At 41.9% G+C, this 18,576-nt stretch overlaps 1 protein-coding gene across 5 annotated transcripts; it reads left to right on the plus strand.

Moving 5' to 3' along the window:
• Positions 1–2,474: 2,474 nt before the first annotated feature.
• Positions 2,475–16,735, plus strand: LOC105859969 (uncharacterized). Of its 5 annotated transcripts, none has more exons than XM_012744264.3 (6): positions 2,494–2,552; positions 4,145–4,222; positions 4,592–4,667; positions 8,113–8,239; positions 8,717–8,848; positions 13,920–16,735. In XM_012744264.3, the coding sequence occupies exons 2-6, from the start codon at positions 4,206–4,208 to the stop codon at positions 16,208–16,210; spliced, it is 2,643 nt and encodes an 880-aa protein (XP_012599718.2). In that variant the 5' UTR covers positions 2,494–2,552; positions 4,145–4,205; the 3' UTR covers positions 16,211–16,735. The 5 variants fall into 5 exon arrangements, with proteins under 5 accessions (XP_012599721.2, XP_012599718.2, XP_075855039.1 ...); XM_075998924.1 differs by having other exon boundaries at positions 8,720–8,848; XM_012744267.3 differs by lacking the exon at positions 4,145–4,222 and having other exon boundaries at positions 2,475–2,552; positions 4,577–4,667.
• The last annotated feature ends 1,841 nt before the right edge of the window (positions 16,736–18,576 follow it).

An 18,576-nucleotide genomic window follows, 5' to 3' on the forward strand; every position in this document is an offset into this window, starting at 1 on the left:
TTCCTTCCACCCGCTTTTTGGTTTTTGTAGAAATGGCTCATTGCAAAGAACCATACTCCTGACAGCACTTCATTAAGTCTAATGATAGCTCCCTTATTTACAAAAGTAAAATCCAGAGACAGATCCTTCAAATTCTCATTCTTCTTCTTATCAAGGATTATTGTTTGTATTGAATTGTTTTTCCTCACTGATCAATAAAAAATGCTGGCTAACTTGACTTACCAAACCTCAGGCTTTCCTCCTCCTCCCAGATCCCTGAACTTTGGACAGTCTTGGCCAGTGAAATGACCACCCTCTCCTCCTTGCAAGCCCTCCCAAGACCAGGCTTAGGACAAAACATTCCCTGAAGAAGTATAGGTCATGCCCGGGGCTCATGTTCTGCCCCATGCCTGGTCGTTCCTAGCCTGTTTCTTCTTCCATCTTAAAGAGAGGTCTCTTCTGTGTGACTCTTGAATGTTTGGGGAGCTTATTTTTGGAGCATTCCCCCTATTGCAATAATCCTTTTCAATACAATTTCTTCTAGACTAAAGTTGAATTTCTCTTTTAACACAGGAAAATATTTTCTTTCTTCCATCTGTGTTAGAATATGTATATGTATATTCTCTTCTCTTTTTGTGCCTGAAGCTAAAATACATACTCAATATTTGAAAGTAGTTTGTAGTTTGGAAATGTGTTTTGAAAATTCAATAATTTACTGAGGCCGGGCACAGTGGCTCACACCTGTAATCCTAGCACTCTGGGTGGTTGAGGCTGGAGGATTGCTAGAGCCCAGGAGTTTGATTTTGCAGTGAGCTATGATTGTACCCCTGTACTCTAGCCTGGGAGCATGACCATGTCTCAAAAATAAATAAATATATAAACAAAGAAACAACAAAGAAAATATGATGATAGCAGTCAAACTGGCATACACCTGTAGGGCTAGCTACTTATGCGAGGCTATGGTGGAAGAATTGCTTCAGGCGAAACATTCAAATCTAGCCTGGCCATTATAGGGAGACCCTGTTTCTATAACAAAACAAATATAATAATAAAATGCTGACATAACTTCTCACATTCATCACTGTGCCATGCCAGTGCTCATTTTAAGCTGCTAATATGTTAATGGTAATTTTCATATCTAAACATCATGTTTCCACTAATTACCACCTTAGGATGGAGGAAGCCTTCCCAACTAAGGATGTGAGAGAAAATCATACTGCTATATTTTCATTCAAAAACATTGCTATAGGCCGAGTGTGGTGGCTCACGCCTATAATCTTAGCACTCTCGCAGGGCGAGGTGGACGGATTGCTAGAGGTCAGGAGTTCTAAACCAGGCTGATCAAGAGCGAGACCCTGTTTTTACTAAAAATAGAGAGAAATTGATTGACCAACTAAAAATATATATACAAAAAATTAGCTGAGCATGGTGGCTCATGCCTGTAGTCCCAGCTACTCGGGAGTCTGAGGTAGTAGGATCGCTTGAGCCCAGGAGATTGAGGTTGCTGTGAGCTAGGCTGATGCCACAGCACTCACTCTAGCCTGGGCAACAAAGTGAGACTCTGTCTAAAAAGTAAATAAATAAATATTGCTATAAAATTATTGTTGGCAGACATGAAGCTGTGTAAATTTTGATAAGCTTTCTTAAGTGTTCCATAAAAGAGAATAATGTGTCTATTCCATACACTTGGAAATATTGCAGAATTCATGATTGTTTATGTCAATATATCCAATGGTCTTCTGAAGATGATTTTACAGGCTTTGTTTTCCACTCTTGCCAGAGTATTGAAAAGGAGAAAACAAAAGACCTAAAATCTATTCGAATTTTTAAATAAAAGTATGTTTTCTTCCTAATTACGTTCATAATGCACTTACATGATTTACAAGATATTGATGTGAACATATTATGATGTCAGCAAAATTTATCTGACAGGTATTTGTTACCTCCTCTCAAGAGTGTAAGAGAGTAATAAGTGTAAGGAACAACTACCTAATTTCTACCTATATTTAAGTTATTGCCTTTTTTAAAGGAATACTTGGTGACCTAACTTGTCACTGACCTTAGCCCTCCACGCCCTGAGTGTCGTCCCTGTGAAAGTCTCTGAAACTGAGCTCGGCCTGACTCTCCCTCCGGAGTGAACGGGGACTAGAAACGGAAAGGATTTCTCCTGTGTTGTGTTGGGCATCAGCATGAAATGCCACCTTCCGCCCAGGCGGGTTTTGCGATACACATTTTCGTTTGCCTGTGTTTTACAGAAAACTTAATTGCTAAACTTAATTTTAATTGCAGGAACTGTCCTGGATTCAAACCAACCGACGCTGACGCCGCCATCCAGATTCCACTTCCCAGACCGCTGAATTGCCGCAGCCTCCCTGGTAGGTTTGGCCTCCCGAATGCAGAAAAGTGGAGCAGACAGGAGCCAGGTGGCAGGACGCGCAGGCCCCGCCCAGCCGCCGCCTCGGCCCCGCCCCGGCCCCGCCCACCCCGGCGGCCCCGCCCCGGCCTCGCCTGCGCGCGCACTTTCCCGCAGACCCGGAAGACGCTGGCGTGGAGAGACTGCGACCCTCTGGCGGGTGAGTTTCCCTTTGTCCCCTCAGCAGTTCCCAGTACTTCTGTACGTGGGAGCGGGGGACCTTCAGACCCTGAAATCCTCACCGCCCTCTGTCCCCGAGTGAATGTGAACGTCCCGGAGAGTCGGGTGTCGCTTCCCTGTGAGTTAGAGTCCACCTGAGGCGGGTCCTGCGCCCGACCTTTCTGCCTTCGGGCCCTGCAGACCGCGCTTTCCGGACTGTTTCCCTGCTGAAAGCTATTCGGTGACCCCTAACGCTCGCTCCGCCCCCGTAAAGTCCTCACCTGAGGGTGGGTCCAGGCCCTTCGGGTCCCCCAGCCTCGCCCTGGCCGACCCCTGGAGGGCGGCGCCGCAGCCCCAGGCCTGGAGAAGCCGCGTTCCTCCCTGGTCCAGGGATTCTGCGGACCCCACTTCTCTCCTAATCTGCTCCCCTCCACCTCCTCCTTGGGCCGGGCCCTTCAGCTCTCCCAGTGTGTTTTCAGAAACCACTTCCTCTGATTTCGCGCTGGGGGAGGTGACCAAGGCTTGTGTTGTGACACCCAATGTTTTTCATCCCACATTCCTCCCCACTAGAAAATGTGCTCTTCTGGAGCTGAGCATGGTTTTCCTATTCCTTCCGTGTGAATATGTGGAGAAAGAGATGGACAGCAAGGGAGAGGAAATAGAATGTAGAAAGAGAAAGGAAGAAGGACAAGCACATGAACACGCTGCAAAGTAGAGGGTGTGGGAGGGATTTACAGAGACACAGGAAGAGTGAAATCAGAAGCTGGGAACTAGCACGGGGAGAAAAGTCCCTGAAGGAAGTTTAGAGAAACTCTAGATCTCCTGAGCTCTGAAGGACAGCCGACTAGGGCCATGGGCAGCACAGGTGGAGGCATCTGAGTCAGAGAGTGGGGGAGGGGACCTATGATTTGCAGCCAGGTCCAACAGAGTAGAAGAGGGAGCACCTGGTGACAAGTAGAGCAGAGAGGGCATCACAGCTGGGGATGCCAGAGAGTGGGGACAAGGGGGTGTCTCTAGGAAAGAGGGAATTTTACCAGGAGAGCAGAGAGGGAGCAGACATGGGAAGAAAGAGGCAGAAATACATGTGATTGGGACAGTGAAAAGACTGGGGAGAAGGAGCAACAATGGGTAAAACAGTTCCCAGAATAGACCATAACAGGTAGAAGAGAAGCAGTAGGGGGAAGAAGGGGAGAAGGAGCAGGAGAGAAGAGAGCAACAAAATGAAGAGATGCTCATGGGGAAGCAACGCCTAGAACTCTCTGGCTACTCGGCTGCATGTAAGAAGCACCCTTCCTTCCCCAGGTCTTTGTTCTGACATCACCTTCTCAGAGAGGACTTCTGTTATCCGTGTTCCCCATTTAACATTCCAGCCACACCTTGACCCCCACCTGTGGTCCATATTGGCTGCTCTGCATGTTTCTTCTTGGTCCTTCATCTTGTAGTGTCTGGACACTGGCGACAAGTTCCGAGGGAAGAGGACTGCCAGATTTTGGGAGGGATCCCGGCCTTGCTCCTCTGAGTGGATGTCACTCCTGGCTTCACGTTAGGGTGCTGAGGCATTTGGCAAATATTTATTTTGTCTCCTTGTCACAGATTCAACTCCACATAGGGTGTTCCCAGGCTGAAGAGTATTTAGAGTTGGGACTTTGTATTCATGGTAGATAACCACAGGTGTGTGTCCTCCATTTCCGAAGGCTGAGATTAGGGGGGGGGGAGGCTGTGCTTTGCATTGGGTTTGGTCAGGGCCATACCTGTGCCCTGCAGGGGAGCTCAGCCCAGCCCAGCTCCCTGCTGCTGCAGCGTGAGTGTGGGCTTCACCAAGAGGAGAGCCAGTTCTGATCAAAGGGGTCATAGACTCACCAGTTGATCGTCACCTATGAGTTTATTGTCCCTGCATCCCCCCTTGGTGTAATGGACAGGAGAAACCACGTTTTTACGTGGGATGTCTTTTGCTCTTCATGGATTGTGGCACAGAGGGGGCATGTGTTGAATCTCAGCATTCAACAGCATATTTTTGACATTCAGGATTGACTTTTAAAGATTCGTGTTGGGTGAGGAAGAATCCCAGATCAGGAGGAAGAAGAAACTAAAGGAGTCAGGAATGGCTGTTACTCAGGTAAAGTAATAATCTTATTGGATTGTTCTATGTCATGTTCCTCTCTCAAATGCTGGGCATTGGAGTTGCTAGTCTTCTCTGACTCTGAGCCATTCTCACTGACTTGTTTGCTCCCACTCACCCATGCCTTCCTTCAGTGCCTCTCATATCTCCACTTTGATTCCATGTCACTGTGACCTAGTCACATGACCTGGTGAAGCGGCTCCATTGGGCACAGTCCTGGGAAGGGCTTCACACAGTGACATAGGTTAGAGACCGGCTGTGGCCCTGTCGTGTCAGTGCTGTTGAGCAGCAGGGACTGTTCAGGGGCCACCTCTGGGTGTACTGTCAGCTCTCTGCAGAGCAGCATTAGACAAGCTGCACTTGTAAGTCAGGGCTTAGCATGCTGAATTCTGGAAAAGGAGACCCATTCGAGGAAATCTTTTCTGCCTGATTTTCTACTACCTTTCAAGCTAATCGAGTGTTCAGTATGTTTCTGATGCAAAATTATTTCTTACCAGGAATAGTGTGGAACGATAGACATCAGTGATAATATTTTATTCCATCATCTATTTTATAATAATGACGTCAACATCAATGTCTGAGAGCAGGAGTTTGGTTCAGAATTGTGTTATTTTTTCGAAGAGATAGGTTAAGTTGCCATTTAACTCAGTATTTCAAGTATCATGAAAAACATGTATGGTCCTGTAATCCTAGCACTCTGGGAGGCCGAGGTGGGTCGATTGCTCTAGGTCAGGAGTTTGAAACCAGCCTGAGCAAGACCCCGTCTCTACTAAAATAGAAAGAAATTAATTTACCAACTAAAAATATATATACAAAAATTAGCTGGGCATGGTGGCACAAGCCTGTAGTCCCAGCTATTTGGGAGGCTGAGGTAGGTTCGCTTGAGCCCAGGAGATTAAAGTTGCTGTCAGCTAGCCTGATGCCACGGCACTTACTCTAGCCTAGGCAACAAAGTGAGACTCTGTTTTCAAAAAAAAAGAAAACATGGATGTTGTAGAATTGTGTTCTCCACCAAAGTTGTTAAATGCAAATATCCTATTTTCTAAAGGATAGAATGCAAGTGTGTTTGAGTATTTTCAAGAAAAGATAGCAATGCTGTATGAGGTTAATAGATATCAACTATATGTTGTTAATAGTTTACTTCAACTGTAACTGTTTTACTTTTGAAAGTTAAAAATAAAATGTATTTCCGTAAAAAAAACAAAAGCAGAAGTTTGGTTCAGTTATTCTCAGTGTATCCACCCCATAGAGACTGTGGGTTTCCAGCATGGATTCTTTTTTGTTTGTTTGTTTGTTTTTTCCAGACCAGATCTTGGGCTTCCCAGACCGGAGTGCAGTGGCACAATCATAGATCAGTGTAGGCCCGAATTCCTGTGCTGAAGCCATCCTCCCACCTCAGCCTCCCAAGTAGCTTACAGTGTAGGCACACATCATCGTGTCTGTCTCCTTTTTTTTTCCTTTTCGTAGAGATGGGGTCTTGTTATGTTACCCAGGCTGGAGCTGAACTTCTGGCCTTTGTCATCCCCCCCTGACCTCCCAAAGTGCTGGGATTGTAATCGTCAGGCACATGCCGAGCTGGAAAAAATTCTTCCGTGAACGTTTTGTTGTGATGTTTTATAATGGAAGTTTCAGATCATATATATAAAATATATGTCATAAGATGTTCATGTCATTTAGCAAGCTGTTTTCTTTCGTTTTTCAAAATTATGTTGATATTCCTTCGACTTGCTTAGCATATAAGGTTCGGCAGTATCCATGGTTCCACTGGGGTTATTGGAGCATATCTCCAGTGAATCAGGGGATTCTTCCCTGTTCTGTGTCCAGAATTTAATACTAAGGCACAGTGTTCTCCATTGCTGAGGGTGGAGATCAGCCTGAGATCCAAGGAGGAGTGAGGGAGGCTGTGCTCTGCATCAGGTTTGGTCCTGGGTAGGTCAGTGCCCTGGTGGGAGCTCAGCCCAGCCCAGCTCCCCACTGGTGCAGCGTGAGTGTGGGTGTCACCAGGAGTAGAGCGAGTTCGGAAATGGTCAGAAACTCTGCAGTTTGTCTTCCTATTGCAGTTTATTTTCTGTGAAACACCCTGGTTCAGTGGGCAGCAGAGGGACATATCTGCACAGAGACATGTCCTGTTATTTCAGTGGACATGTATAAGTGTATATATATATAAGTGTGTGCATGTGATGTGTGTGAATGTGGGCATGGATCACCAAAGGCACATCATCACTTTATATAAATTTTATATTTTTGTCAGTTATAATTTTATCTTGAATATTTTCCATGGGCTTCAAATTTTTCTATACTATCATGTTAATGAATTGATATTAGTGAGTATATGTAACATATGACTGGTATACATGTGTGTACATGTGTGTAATGACCTTTGGTGTAGTAGCATGCTTTGCTCTTTTTTTTTTTTTGAGATAGTCTCACTTTGTTGCCCAGACTAGAGTGTGCCATGGCATCAGCCTAGCTCACAGCAACCTCAAACTCCTGGGCTCAAGCAATCCTGCTGCCTTAGCCTTTCAAGTAGTTGGGACTACAGGCATGCACCACCATGCCCAGCTAATTTTTTTCCATATATGTTAGTTGGGCAATAAATTTCTTTCTATTTATAGTAGAGATGGGTCTCGCTTAGGCTGGTTTTGAACTCCTGACCTCAAGCAATCCACCCGCCTCGGCCTCCCAGAGTGCTAGGATTACAGGCGTGAGCCACCACGCCCGGCCACTAGCATGCTTTATCCTTGAATGTCTTTCAACTTCTCTCAGTTAAGTAATTCTCTGTCAATTTACTTTTGAGGCTGATCTGCGTCTTAACTCTGTGATCCATGAGGTCTCATCCTAATGCCCAGACACCTGGGATCAGTGCTTACTCTGTCATTTTTAGCCCATTGCCCTCAGAGCTGTTTTTTCTAAGTGTGTCTGAGACAGATTTATCTCCTTAGTAAGATGGGAATGGATCTTTCTCTCATGGGCTCTTGTTGTTATAGCAGGTAGTACAAGTAAAGCATTTAGAATACTGCCTAGCATATGGGAGGTGTTCAAAAGCTTCCAGTATGCCTCTGCTGTCTTCATCACAGGTTTTTAGATTCTGATCTTCTTTTACAAGCCACTATGGACATAGTCATCTTGAAGACACTAGACACTACTCATATTCTAGTTCAGGGAGATACTGAATATCATTTGGTGTGTCAGACAGAATATCTAACACCTCTATAGAGAAAAGAGATAAACCTCTGTTAATTTTTTGTTTTTTTTTGTATTGTCCACAAAAATGAGATCCACACCTATTTAGAAGATATCGTAACTTCTTACGAGAAAGTATTATAAAACACATAATGGCTCAAAAGTATATTAATGTGGATCTGTCAGAATACTCACTTCAACCAAATCAATTTTTACAGGTCTCTTCTCATTTTTTGTAATGAGATGTTTTACATTTTAGGGACATTTGACATTCAGGGATGTGGCCATAGAATTCTCTCAGGAAGAGTGGAAGTGCCTGGACCCTGCTCAGAGGGCTTTATACAGGGCCGTGATGTTGGAGAACTACAGGAACCTGGTCTCCCTGGGTGAGGATAACGTGGCTCTCGACATCGGGATCTGCCTTGTGTGTGTCTGCATTTTCTCTGTGTGCCCCTTGGGAGGCCCTGCATTGCTTGACTGGGATGGAAGTCTTATTGCCTCAGAAATGAAAGCCCCATAATGCCTTCTGGACTTTAAATGTCCCCTTTCTTCAAGTGTTCTGTCTTCTTCATAATACATCATTTTGTGGCACAATGGTTTCCATATGTAAAAAAGCCTTGTGGGAAACTTTAAAAATGTCCAGGTCCTTGTCTTCTCCTCCCAACCTTTCACTTCAGTAGTTATCTGGGGGAGAACTAGATGTTTGCATAACTCACTTGTATACACATTCAGAAAGACGCCATCTATGGATGACTTTGTGGAGTATGTTTCTTGTTCCATTTGTAATGTCCTCTCTCCTACCTAAATATAGGGCTTGAATTTTGGCAAAGCCACAGCACTTCTTGATTGTTTGTTTTTCCTAGCAGGAATCTTGCTTCCTGACCTGAGGGTTATCTCTGTGTTGGAGGAAGGGGAAGATCCCTGGACTATGGACAGTGAAATGAAAACACCAGGAAACTCAAATAGGGAGGAGAGGATCCCAGGTTTGCATTCAGGTAAGAGCTCCGGTGGGCACAGTGGAAGCCACACTATTAAACAGTGTTTGGAAAAGTTTGCAAGTCGGGGAGTTAGGTGGTCAAACAAAGTTTTAATGCTGTGAGCTCTAAGCAGAAATCTTTGCCCATCCTTAACCACTCTATTCTTTAGACATGTGATAGTTTATCCTTTTGGCCTCCAGGGGGTGCTGCAGCTCAAACAGAGACCAGGGCAAAGTAGAATAAAGATTCTATGGGACACCTGTCATCTGGCTTCTGTGAACTCTTTTCATCTGACTTTCCTGTAATGTTCACCTGGCCCCTGGTAACTGACAGCCTGGTGCTGTCCTGTTGTTCTGTGCCTTTGTTGTTCTGCTGCCTTTGTTGCTGATGACCTTGTCCGTGGGTGTCCATACCACTGCCAGGGTATGTTGCTGCTCGTTGCTGTTCCTAATAGTGCCCTTCAATGTGAGCTATCCTCAATGTGGGTCATTTACTTATTTATTTATGCTCTTCTGGTGACAATTATGAAGTTAGATTTACTCATTTTAGATACATGCACATAAGTTTTCATTCATTGCACAAGCACAACTCTGTATCTACTAATATGTAAAGTGGTGGTACCTCTGATATCATGCCCCTTTTGTTTTCAAAGAAATTTGACAATATCTTACGTTTTATGAGATTAGCAGAGCTAAAATTCATCATGTTTTTCTCATTCTTTGTATTTAGAATTGTTTCATTACCTAGAATATTGAAAGTCACTTCTCCCTAACCTATTTTCTCTGGCCCTCCCCATTTTTATTTCTATGAATTTGATAATTTCAGATCCCTCATAGAAGTGAAATCATAGAGTATTTGTTATTTAATGTCTGGCTTGTTTCACTTAGTGTAGTTTCCTTCAGGTTAAACCATATTGTAGCATATAAAGTAATTTTTTTTTATGGACTCAATCTTTTTTTTATGTATTTAATATAGACATGTTTATCCATTTATTGGTAGTGAACACTTCGCTTCTTGTTGACTTTTTAATAGTGTTGTTTTTTTTTTAACATGAGTTTGTATATACCTGCTCACAATCTTTTTTTTTTTTTTTCGGCATATTATGGGGCTACAGATTTTAAGGTTTCAATAAATGCCCATTTTCCCCCCTTCCCCCCACAAGTCTGAGTTTTGTTTTTAGGGGGGGGACAGAGTTTCACTCTGTTGCCTAGGCTAGAATGCCGTGTCATCAGCCTAGCTCACAGCAACCTCAAACTCTTGGGCTTAAGCAATCCTTCTGCCTCAGCCTCTCAAGTACCTGGGACTATAGGCATATGCCACCATGCCCAGCTAATTTTTTCTGTATATATGTTTTTAGTTGTTCAATTAATTTTCTTCTATTTCTAGTAGAGACAGGGTCTCACTCTCACTCTTGCTCGGGCTGGTTTCGATCTCCTGACCTTGAGTAATCCGCCTGCCTCGGCTTCCCAGAGTGCTAGGATTACAGATGTGAGCCATCTCGCCCAGCCTACAATCCTGTCTTTAATTCTTTTCAATATATACCCAGATATGATATTATTGGTTTATAAGATAATTCCCAATTTTGAATTATATGAAGAAATTTCTTACTGGTTTCCAAAGTGGTTCCACCATTTTATATTCTACCAGCAGGGGCCGAGTCTCTCCTTTCTCTAGTTCTCACCAACACTTTTTATTTTGAGGATTTTCTTTTATTAGTTTTGAAAATAGACATTCTGATGGGTATTTTTATCTTGTTTTCTGTGTATTGGTGTTATATCCAGGAAATCATGGTTGAATCCAATCTCATAAAGCTTTTTGCCTATAATTTCTTCTAAGAGTTTTATAATTTCAGGTTTCTTATATACGTCATGAATCCATTTTAAGTAAATTTTTTCGTATTGTGTGACATAAAGGTCCAACTTCATTCTTTTGCATGTGGATATTCAATTTGTTTTGGACTCTTTCTTTTCTTTTTGTGTTTTGAGACAGCATCTCACTCTGTTGCCCAGGCTAGAGTGTTGTGATGTCAGCCTAGCTCACAGCAACCTCCAACTCCTGGGTTCAAATAATCCTGCCTCAGCCTTCCAAGTAGCTGGGACTACAGGCATGTACTACCATTCCCATCTAATTTTTTCTATATATATTTTTAGTTGTCCACCTAATTTCTTTGTTTTTTTTTTTTTTTTTTTTTAAGTAAAGATGGGGTCTTGTTCTTGCTCAGGCTGGTCTCAAAACTCCTCAGCTCAAAGGATCCATCCACCTTGGCCTCCCAGAGTGCTAGGATTACAGGTGTAGGCCACCGTGCCCTGCCCTTAGCACTTTTGTTGAAGGGATTGTCCTTTCCCCTTTACATTGTGTTGCCCCTTACTTGATCATGGTTAGACCATATATTCGTGAGTTTTGTTGTGAATGCTATTCTTTTCCATTGCTTCATACATCTATCTTCATGGCAGTACAGTACTGGATTGATTAAGGTAGCTTTGTAATGAGTTTTGTAATAAGGCGATGTAAGACCTCTTCTTGTATTTCTTTGAAGATTTTTTTTCGTATTTAGGTGATTGTGTGATTTCTTTTTAAGTATAAATTTACCTTTGCAGAAAGTTTCATTACAATTTTGCTAAGGATTTCACTAAATGTGTAGGTCACTATGGTTGTTACTGACATTTCACATCAAGTCTTTCAAAGCATGAACATGGGACATTTTTGCATTTGTTTGTGTGTCCTCTAATTTCTTTCAGTAGTTATTTCTTACATTTCTGTTTACAAATCAGTTTCCTCCTTGTTAAGCTCATTCCTAAGTATTTAATTCTTTTTGATGGTATGGTAAATCATTTACTTATTTTTCTTTTGGCATTTTTTTTTTTTTTTTTTTTTTGAGACAGAGTCTCGCTTTGTTGCCCGGGCTAGAGTGAGTGCCGTGGCGTCAGCCTAGCTCACAGCAACCTCAAACTCCTGGGCTCGAGTGATCCTTCTGCCTCAGCCTCCCGGGTAGCTGGGACTACAGGCATGCGCCACCATGCCCGGCTAATTTTTTTTATATATATATCAGTTGGCCAATTAATTTCTTTCTATTTATAGTAGAGACGGGGTCTCGCTCAGGCTGGTTTTGAACTCCTGACCTTGAGCAATCCGCCCAACTCGGCCTCCCAAGAGCTAGGATTACAGGCGTGAGCCACAGCGCCCGGCCTCTTTTGGCATTTTTTATATTCATGTATATGAAAGAAACTAACTTTAAGTAGATTTTGTATCCTCTATCTTTGAATTCGTTCATTACTTCCAACAGTTTTTTGTGGAATCTCTAGGATTTTCTACGTAAAAGATTGTCATCTGAACAAAGATCATTTTATGTCTTCCTTTCCAATTGCATGCCTTTTATTTCTTTCTCTTTTCCCATTGCTTCAGCTACGATTCCAGTAACTACACTTTGCCCTCCATATCCATAGCTTCTGCATGCACAAATTCAATGACTCCTACATCAGCCATCCACAGTAGATGAACTACACACGTGGAACTCAGGGATACAAAGGCAGACTGTATTTTTCAATCTGTGTTTAGTTGAACCTGAGGATGTAGAAACCACAGATATGGACGAGGATCCCCAGAATGTGGTATCATGGTGGTGACCTGGACCCAACACTCCATAATGAGGGACAACTGTATGATTTATAGAAATAATGCTAGTAGGCTTTCATTTTCTTTTTTCTCATCTTAATGGAAGAGCCTTCATTCAATTTTGAGTATGAAGTTAGCTGTCAGCTTCTTATATATGGCCTTTATTATGTTAAGTAGATTCCTCGTATTCTTAGTGTATTGAGTGATTTTGTTATGATACATTTTTAAGGGTTTTTTTTTGCACCAACTGAGGTGAATGTTTGGACTTTTTCCTCTATTCTGTTTTTGTGGAGTAAGACACAGATTTATGTTTCTAAGTTGCAACCCCCTTGTATTCTGGGAATAAATCCCATTTGGTCATGATGTGTGATTCTTTTCAGTGTGCTGCTGAAAGTTTGTCTTGCCAGCAATTTGTTGAGGACTTTTGCATTTGAATAATCTGGAATATTGCTCTACAGTGTTCTTTTCTTGTAGGGCCTTTATCTGTCTTTTCTGTGAAGATAACACAAGCCTCATTAATTGAGTTTGGAAATGTTCCCTGCCTTGATAATTTTTGGAAGATTTTCAGGAGTGTTTGTGTTTATTTTTATTGTTTTGCAATATTTCATAGATTGACATTCCAGTCATCTGGTTCTGTACTTTCCTTTAATAGGAGATATTTGATTAGTGAGTGACTGTCTTTGTCACTGGTGTGTTTAATGTTTCTAAGTTCTTCATGCTTAAGTGTTGGTAAGTGGTGTATTTCTACACATTGATGCATTCTTGGTTATTAAATTTATTGTTATTGTTCCATCTCATTCTCTTAATTTCCTTTCTATTAACATACAATCGTCATGTTTCTTTTTTTTGTTTCTAATTATAGTAATTTCTCTCTTCTGGGTTTTTTTATTTTTTATTTTATCTGGCCAAGGGTTTGTCAGTCTTCTTATCATTTGGTGTATGATCTGTTACTTCTGTGATTTTCTGTTGTGTTTTTCCAGACTCCAGTTGGTTTGTGTTCTAATCTTTATTCATCTTTCAGCTATTATTGTATTTAGTTTGTTCCCATAGTTCATTGAAGTAAAAAGATAGGTTCTTTATATGTGATTGTTATTTATTTATTTATTTATTTTATTTTTTTGAGACAGAGTCTTGCTTTGTTGCCCAGGCTAGAGTGAGTGCCATGGCGTCAACCTAGCTCACAGCAACCTCAAACTCTAGGGCTCAAGCAATCCTGCTGCCTCAGCCTCCTGAGTAGCTGGGACTACAGGCATGCACCACCATGCCCGGCTAGTTTTTTCTATATATGTTAGTTGACCAATTAATTTCTTTCTATTTATAGTAGAGACGGGGTCTTGCTCTTGCTCAGGCGATAGACAAACTGTGGTGATATTCCTTTCTATATGTGAGTCAGGTGGGGCAGATGCTAGTCTTTTTCTCAGACTCTAGAAGTGCCAGATCCATAGGTTCAAGTTCCACTCTTTTCTTGCTTTCCTAGGGAGGAGCTGTGTCTTGGGAAATGATGCAGGAAACAAGCCCATTAAAACTGAACTGGGATTAAGCTTTCAGTTCCATCTGCCTGAAATGCAGCTATTTCAAGCTGAAGGGAAAATTTATGAATGTAATCAAGTTGAAAATACTATCAACCCTATTACCTCACTTTTACCACTTGAAAACCTTACTTCTCAACTGAAAACCCACAGATTTCATAAATATAAGAATGATTTTGTCAGTTCTCCAGTATTCACAGAAGAACAGAAAGCACACATTAGGGAAGAACCTTATAAACCTAATGAGCACAGCAAAGCCTTTAGTGTGTCTTCAAGCCTTCCTAACTATGGGGTAATCCTTACTGGAAAGAAGCCTTTCAAATGTAAAGAGTGTGGCAAAGCCTTCAGGCAAAATTCAGACCTTGTACGACATTGGAGAATCCACAGTGGAGAGAAACCATACAGATGTAATGAGTGTGGCAAAGACTTCAGTCAAAATTCACACCTATCTCGACATCAGACTATTCATACTGGGGAGAAACCTTACAAGTGTGATGACTGTGGCAGAGTATTTAGTGTGCGTTCCACACTTACAGCCCATCTGCAAATCCATAAAAGAGATAATCCTTACAAATGTGATGAATGTGGCAAGGTCTTTAGTTGCAATTCATACCTTAGACGACATCAGAGTATTCATACCGGAGAGAGACCTTACAAATGTAATGACTGTGGCAGTGCATTTAGTGTACTTTCAAGGCTTTATATACATCAGGTTATCCATAATGCAGATAAACCTTACAAATGTGATGTTTGTGGCAAGGTTTTCAGTCAAAATTCAAACTTAGCAAATCATCGTAGAATTCACACTGGAGAGAAACCTTATAAATGTCATGAATGTGGTAAGGTCTTTAGTTTTAATTCATACCTTGCACAACATCGGAGAATTCATACTCAAGAGAAACCTTACAAATGTGATGAATGTGGAAAGGTCTTTAGTTGTAATTCATACCTTACACAACATCGGAGAATTCATACTCAAGAGAAACCTTACAAATGTGATGAATGTGGAAAGGTCTTTAGTTGCAATTCATACCTTAGACGACATAAGAGTATTCACACTGGAGAGAAACCTTACAAATGCAATGAATGTGGCAAGGCCTTCATTTACAATTCATACCTTGTACAACATGCGAGTATTCATACTGCAGAGAAACCTTACAAATGTCATGAATGTGGCAAGGTCTTTACTTGCAATTCATACCTTACAAGACATCAGGGCATTCATACTGGAGAGAAACCTTACAAATGCAATGAATGTGGCAAGGTTTTCCGTCAAAAATCAAACCTTAAAAATCATCACACGATCCATTTGGGAGAGAAACCTTACAAATGTTATGAATGTGGTAAAAAGTTTAGTTTGTTTTCGAGGCTTCATATTCATCAGGTTATCCATAATGCAGATAAACCTTACAAATGTGAGTATTGTGGCAAGGTTTTCAGGCACAAATTATCTCTGACAGTTCATCTTAGAATTCATACTGGAGAGAAACCTTACAAATGTAATGAATGTGGCAAGGCCTTCAGACACAAGGTATCTCTTACAGTTCATCAGAAAACACATACTGGAGAGAGAACTTACAAACATAATGAGTGTGGCAAGGCCTTCTGTCAAAACTCAAACCTTGAAGATCATCACAGAAACCATACCGGACGGAAACCTTACAAATGTAACGAATGTGGCAAGATCTTCCATTACAATTCAACCCTTGCACGACATCTCTGTATTCATACTGGAGAGAGGCCTTACCAATGCAATCAGTGTGGCAAATTGTTTTGTCAGAAATCAAACCTTAAAAATCATCATGTTGTCCATTCGGGAGAGAAACCATACAAATGTAATGAGTGTGGCAGGGTCTTCCGTCACAAATCAAACCTTAAAAATCATCACACAATCCATACAGGAGAGAAACCTTTCAAATGTAATGAATGTGATAAGGCCTTCAGACAAAAGATATCCCTTACACGTCATCGGCGAACTCACACTGGAGAGAAACCTTACAAATGTAATGAGTGTGGCAAGGTCTTCTGTGAAAAATCAAACCTTAAATCTCATCACAGAATCCATACTGGAGAGAAACCTTACAAATGTAATGAGTGTGGCAAGGCGTTCCGTGAAAAATCAAACCTTAAAACTCATCACAGAATCCATACTGGAGAGAAACCTTACAAATGCAATGTATGTGGTAAGGTTTTTAGTCACATTTCACGGCTTGCTCAGCATCAGAGAAGTCATTTGTGAGAGACTCTGCAGACTCCTTCAGGGTGCAAACTCTTCATCATGAGTTCTATCAGTAATCAACATCAGAGAGTCCATACAAGAGAAATCAAATAAGTGCAATGTATGTGGCGGGGGCTTTATCCAGGTCTCACCACTCACTACACATGAAAAGGTACACCTTCAATGAAACACGCCAATGAAATGTTTATGGTGAGGCTAGTACCCAAGGAACATTACTGTAGAATGTCAGGATTTATACTATAAGTAACTTAGTCTCTGGTTCTGTAATATTAATCTCTGATGTTATGTGGTGATGAATAATTCTAAATCAAAATACATTGACTCTCATGACACGATATATATCAAAGATGCAAGGACATATGGACATGATGCGTTCTGTTTTGGTTATACAATAGTTAATTTGAAGTTCTTTCAAAGGGCCACTTTATTCTTTATGACTTTCAGTCCAAACTTTGGAAATCTCTTCATATGCCTTCCTTACCAGCATTTCACTGTGGTGTCTCGGGAAATAAATCAATAGAATGATAGGTCTCAATTGATTACTGAGAATCATCGATATCCCATTTCCTAGAGGAGAGAGGATACTGGCTTTTGAGATTAATTTTTTTTTTTTGTATTTTTATGGAGACAGGGTTACCTGTTACAGTGTTGCTCTGTTACCCTGGGTGAAGTTAAGTGGTGTGATCATAGCCCACTGCACTCTCTAATTCAGGGCTCCTCAAAGTTTTTAAATAGGGGGCCAGTTCACTGTCCCTTAGACCATTGGAGGGCCATTGGAGAGTGCGGCACACATTCCACACAAGCGCACTGTGGGCCTGGGACGAGTCAGCTGCTAAGCAGGACAAGCAGCTGCGGCAAAATCACCGGGCAGGCCGGATAAATGTCCTTGGCGGGCCACATGTGGCCCATGGGCCATAGTTTGAGGACGCCTGCCTAATTCATGGGCTCAAACTATCCTCTCCACTCTACCTCACACATAGCTGAGACTACAGGTATACCACAGCTGGTCCAGCTGATTGTTATTAATTTGTTGTTTGTTTTTTTTTTAATTTTGGCATATTATGGGGGTACAGATTTTAAGGTTTCAATAAATGCCCTTTCCCCCCTCCCCCCACAAGTCTGAGTTTCCAGCATGACCATCTCCCACATGGTGCACATCTCACTCGTGTGTATATACCCGCCCCCCTCCCACCTGCCCAGTACCCTGTTACTGTAGTACCGATGTGTCCACTTAGGTGCTGCTCAGTTAATACCAGTTTGCTGGTGAGTATATGTGGTGCTTGTTTTTCCATTCTTGGGATACTTCACTTAGTAGTATGGGTTCCAGCTCTAACCAGGAAAATATAAAATGTGCGATATCACCATTGTTTCTTAGAGCTGAATAGTACTCCGTGGTATACATATACCACATTTTATTAATCCATTCTTGGATTGATGGGCACTTGGGATGTTTCCACAGCCTTGCAATTATATTAATTTGTTTTTTTTTTTTTTTTTTTTGAGACAGAGTCTCGCTTTGTTGCCCAGGCTAGAGTGAGTGCTGTGGCGTCAGCCTAGCTCACAGCAACCTCAAACTCCTGGCTCAAGCAATCCTCCTGCCTCAGCCTCCCATGTAGCTGGGACTACAGGCATTCGCCACCATGCCCGGCTAATTTTTTTTTTTTTGTATATATTAGTTGGCCAATTAATTTCTTTCTATTTTTATAGTAGAGACGGGGTCTCGCTCTTGCTCAGGCTGGTTTCGAACTCCTGACCTTGAGCAATCCGCCCGCCTCGGCCTCCCAGAGAGCTAGGATTACAGGCGTGAGCCACCGCGCCCGGCCTATTAATTTGTTTTTGAGAGAAAAAGTCTCACTATGTTCTTCAGGCTGGTTGCAAACTTTGGATTTTAGCAATTCTCCCAACTTGTCCTCCTAGCATGCAGAAATTACAGATATGAGCCACTGTGCCTTGTCCTTTCCGATTAAATACTGTGTGATTTAGAGAGGATGGCAGTGGGCAGAGAATGATTTAAAACTGGGGTGCCAGTCTAAATGCCTAATGCATTCAGCACACGCTTCACCTGAAGGAGGGCACAGTGGGTTATAGAAACGAAATGTTCTAACAACTCACAGAAAAATAATCGGCCACAACCTCTGGACACTGGGAATTTCGTGGGAAGACAATAGGTTCTTAAGGACTAATTATGTCATAGAAACAATACAGGGATAATGCTTGTCACCTTCTCTATTGAATGGCAGTACCTTTTGTTTAGCAAAGATTGATGACAAAAATCGTGTTTTTTTGAAGCTAAATTGAGAAAAGTTATCATCAGAATAGGCACTTTAATAGAAACTACCATCCCTGTGCGTGGATTCAGCAAAAAA

This window comes from Microcebus murinus, chromosome 32, assembly GCF_040939455.1.
Source record: "Microcebus murinus isolate Inina chromosome 32, M.murinus_Inina_mat1.0, whole genome shotgun sequence".
Classification (NCBI taxonomy): Eukaryota; Metazoa; Chordata; class Mammalia; order Primates; family Cheirogaleidae; genus Microcebus; species Microcebus murinus.

What these genes read in the sequence shown, in the direction of transcription:
- LOC105859969 (XM_012744264.3), top strand. An exon ending in CAGGAATGGCTGTTACTCAG is followed by an intron (nt 4,668 to 8,112) that starts GTAAAGTAATAA and finishes TTTACATTTTAG; the next exon opens with GGACATTTGACATTCAGGGA. An exon ending in GATCCCAGGTTTGCATTCAG is followed by an intron (nt 8,849 to 13,919) that starts GTAAGAGCTCCG and finishes TTGCTTTCCTAG; the next exon opens with GGAGGAGCTGTGTCTTGGGA.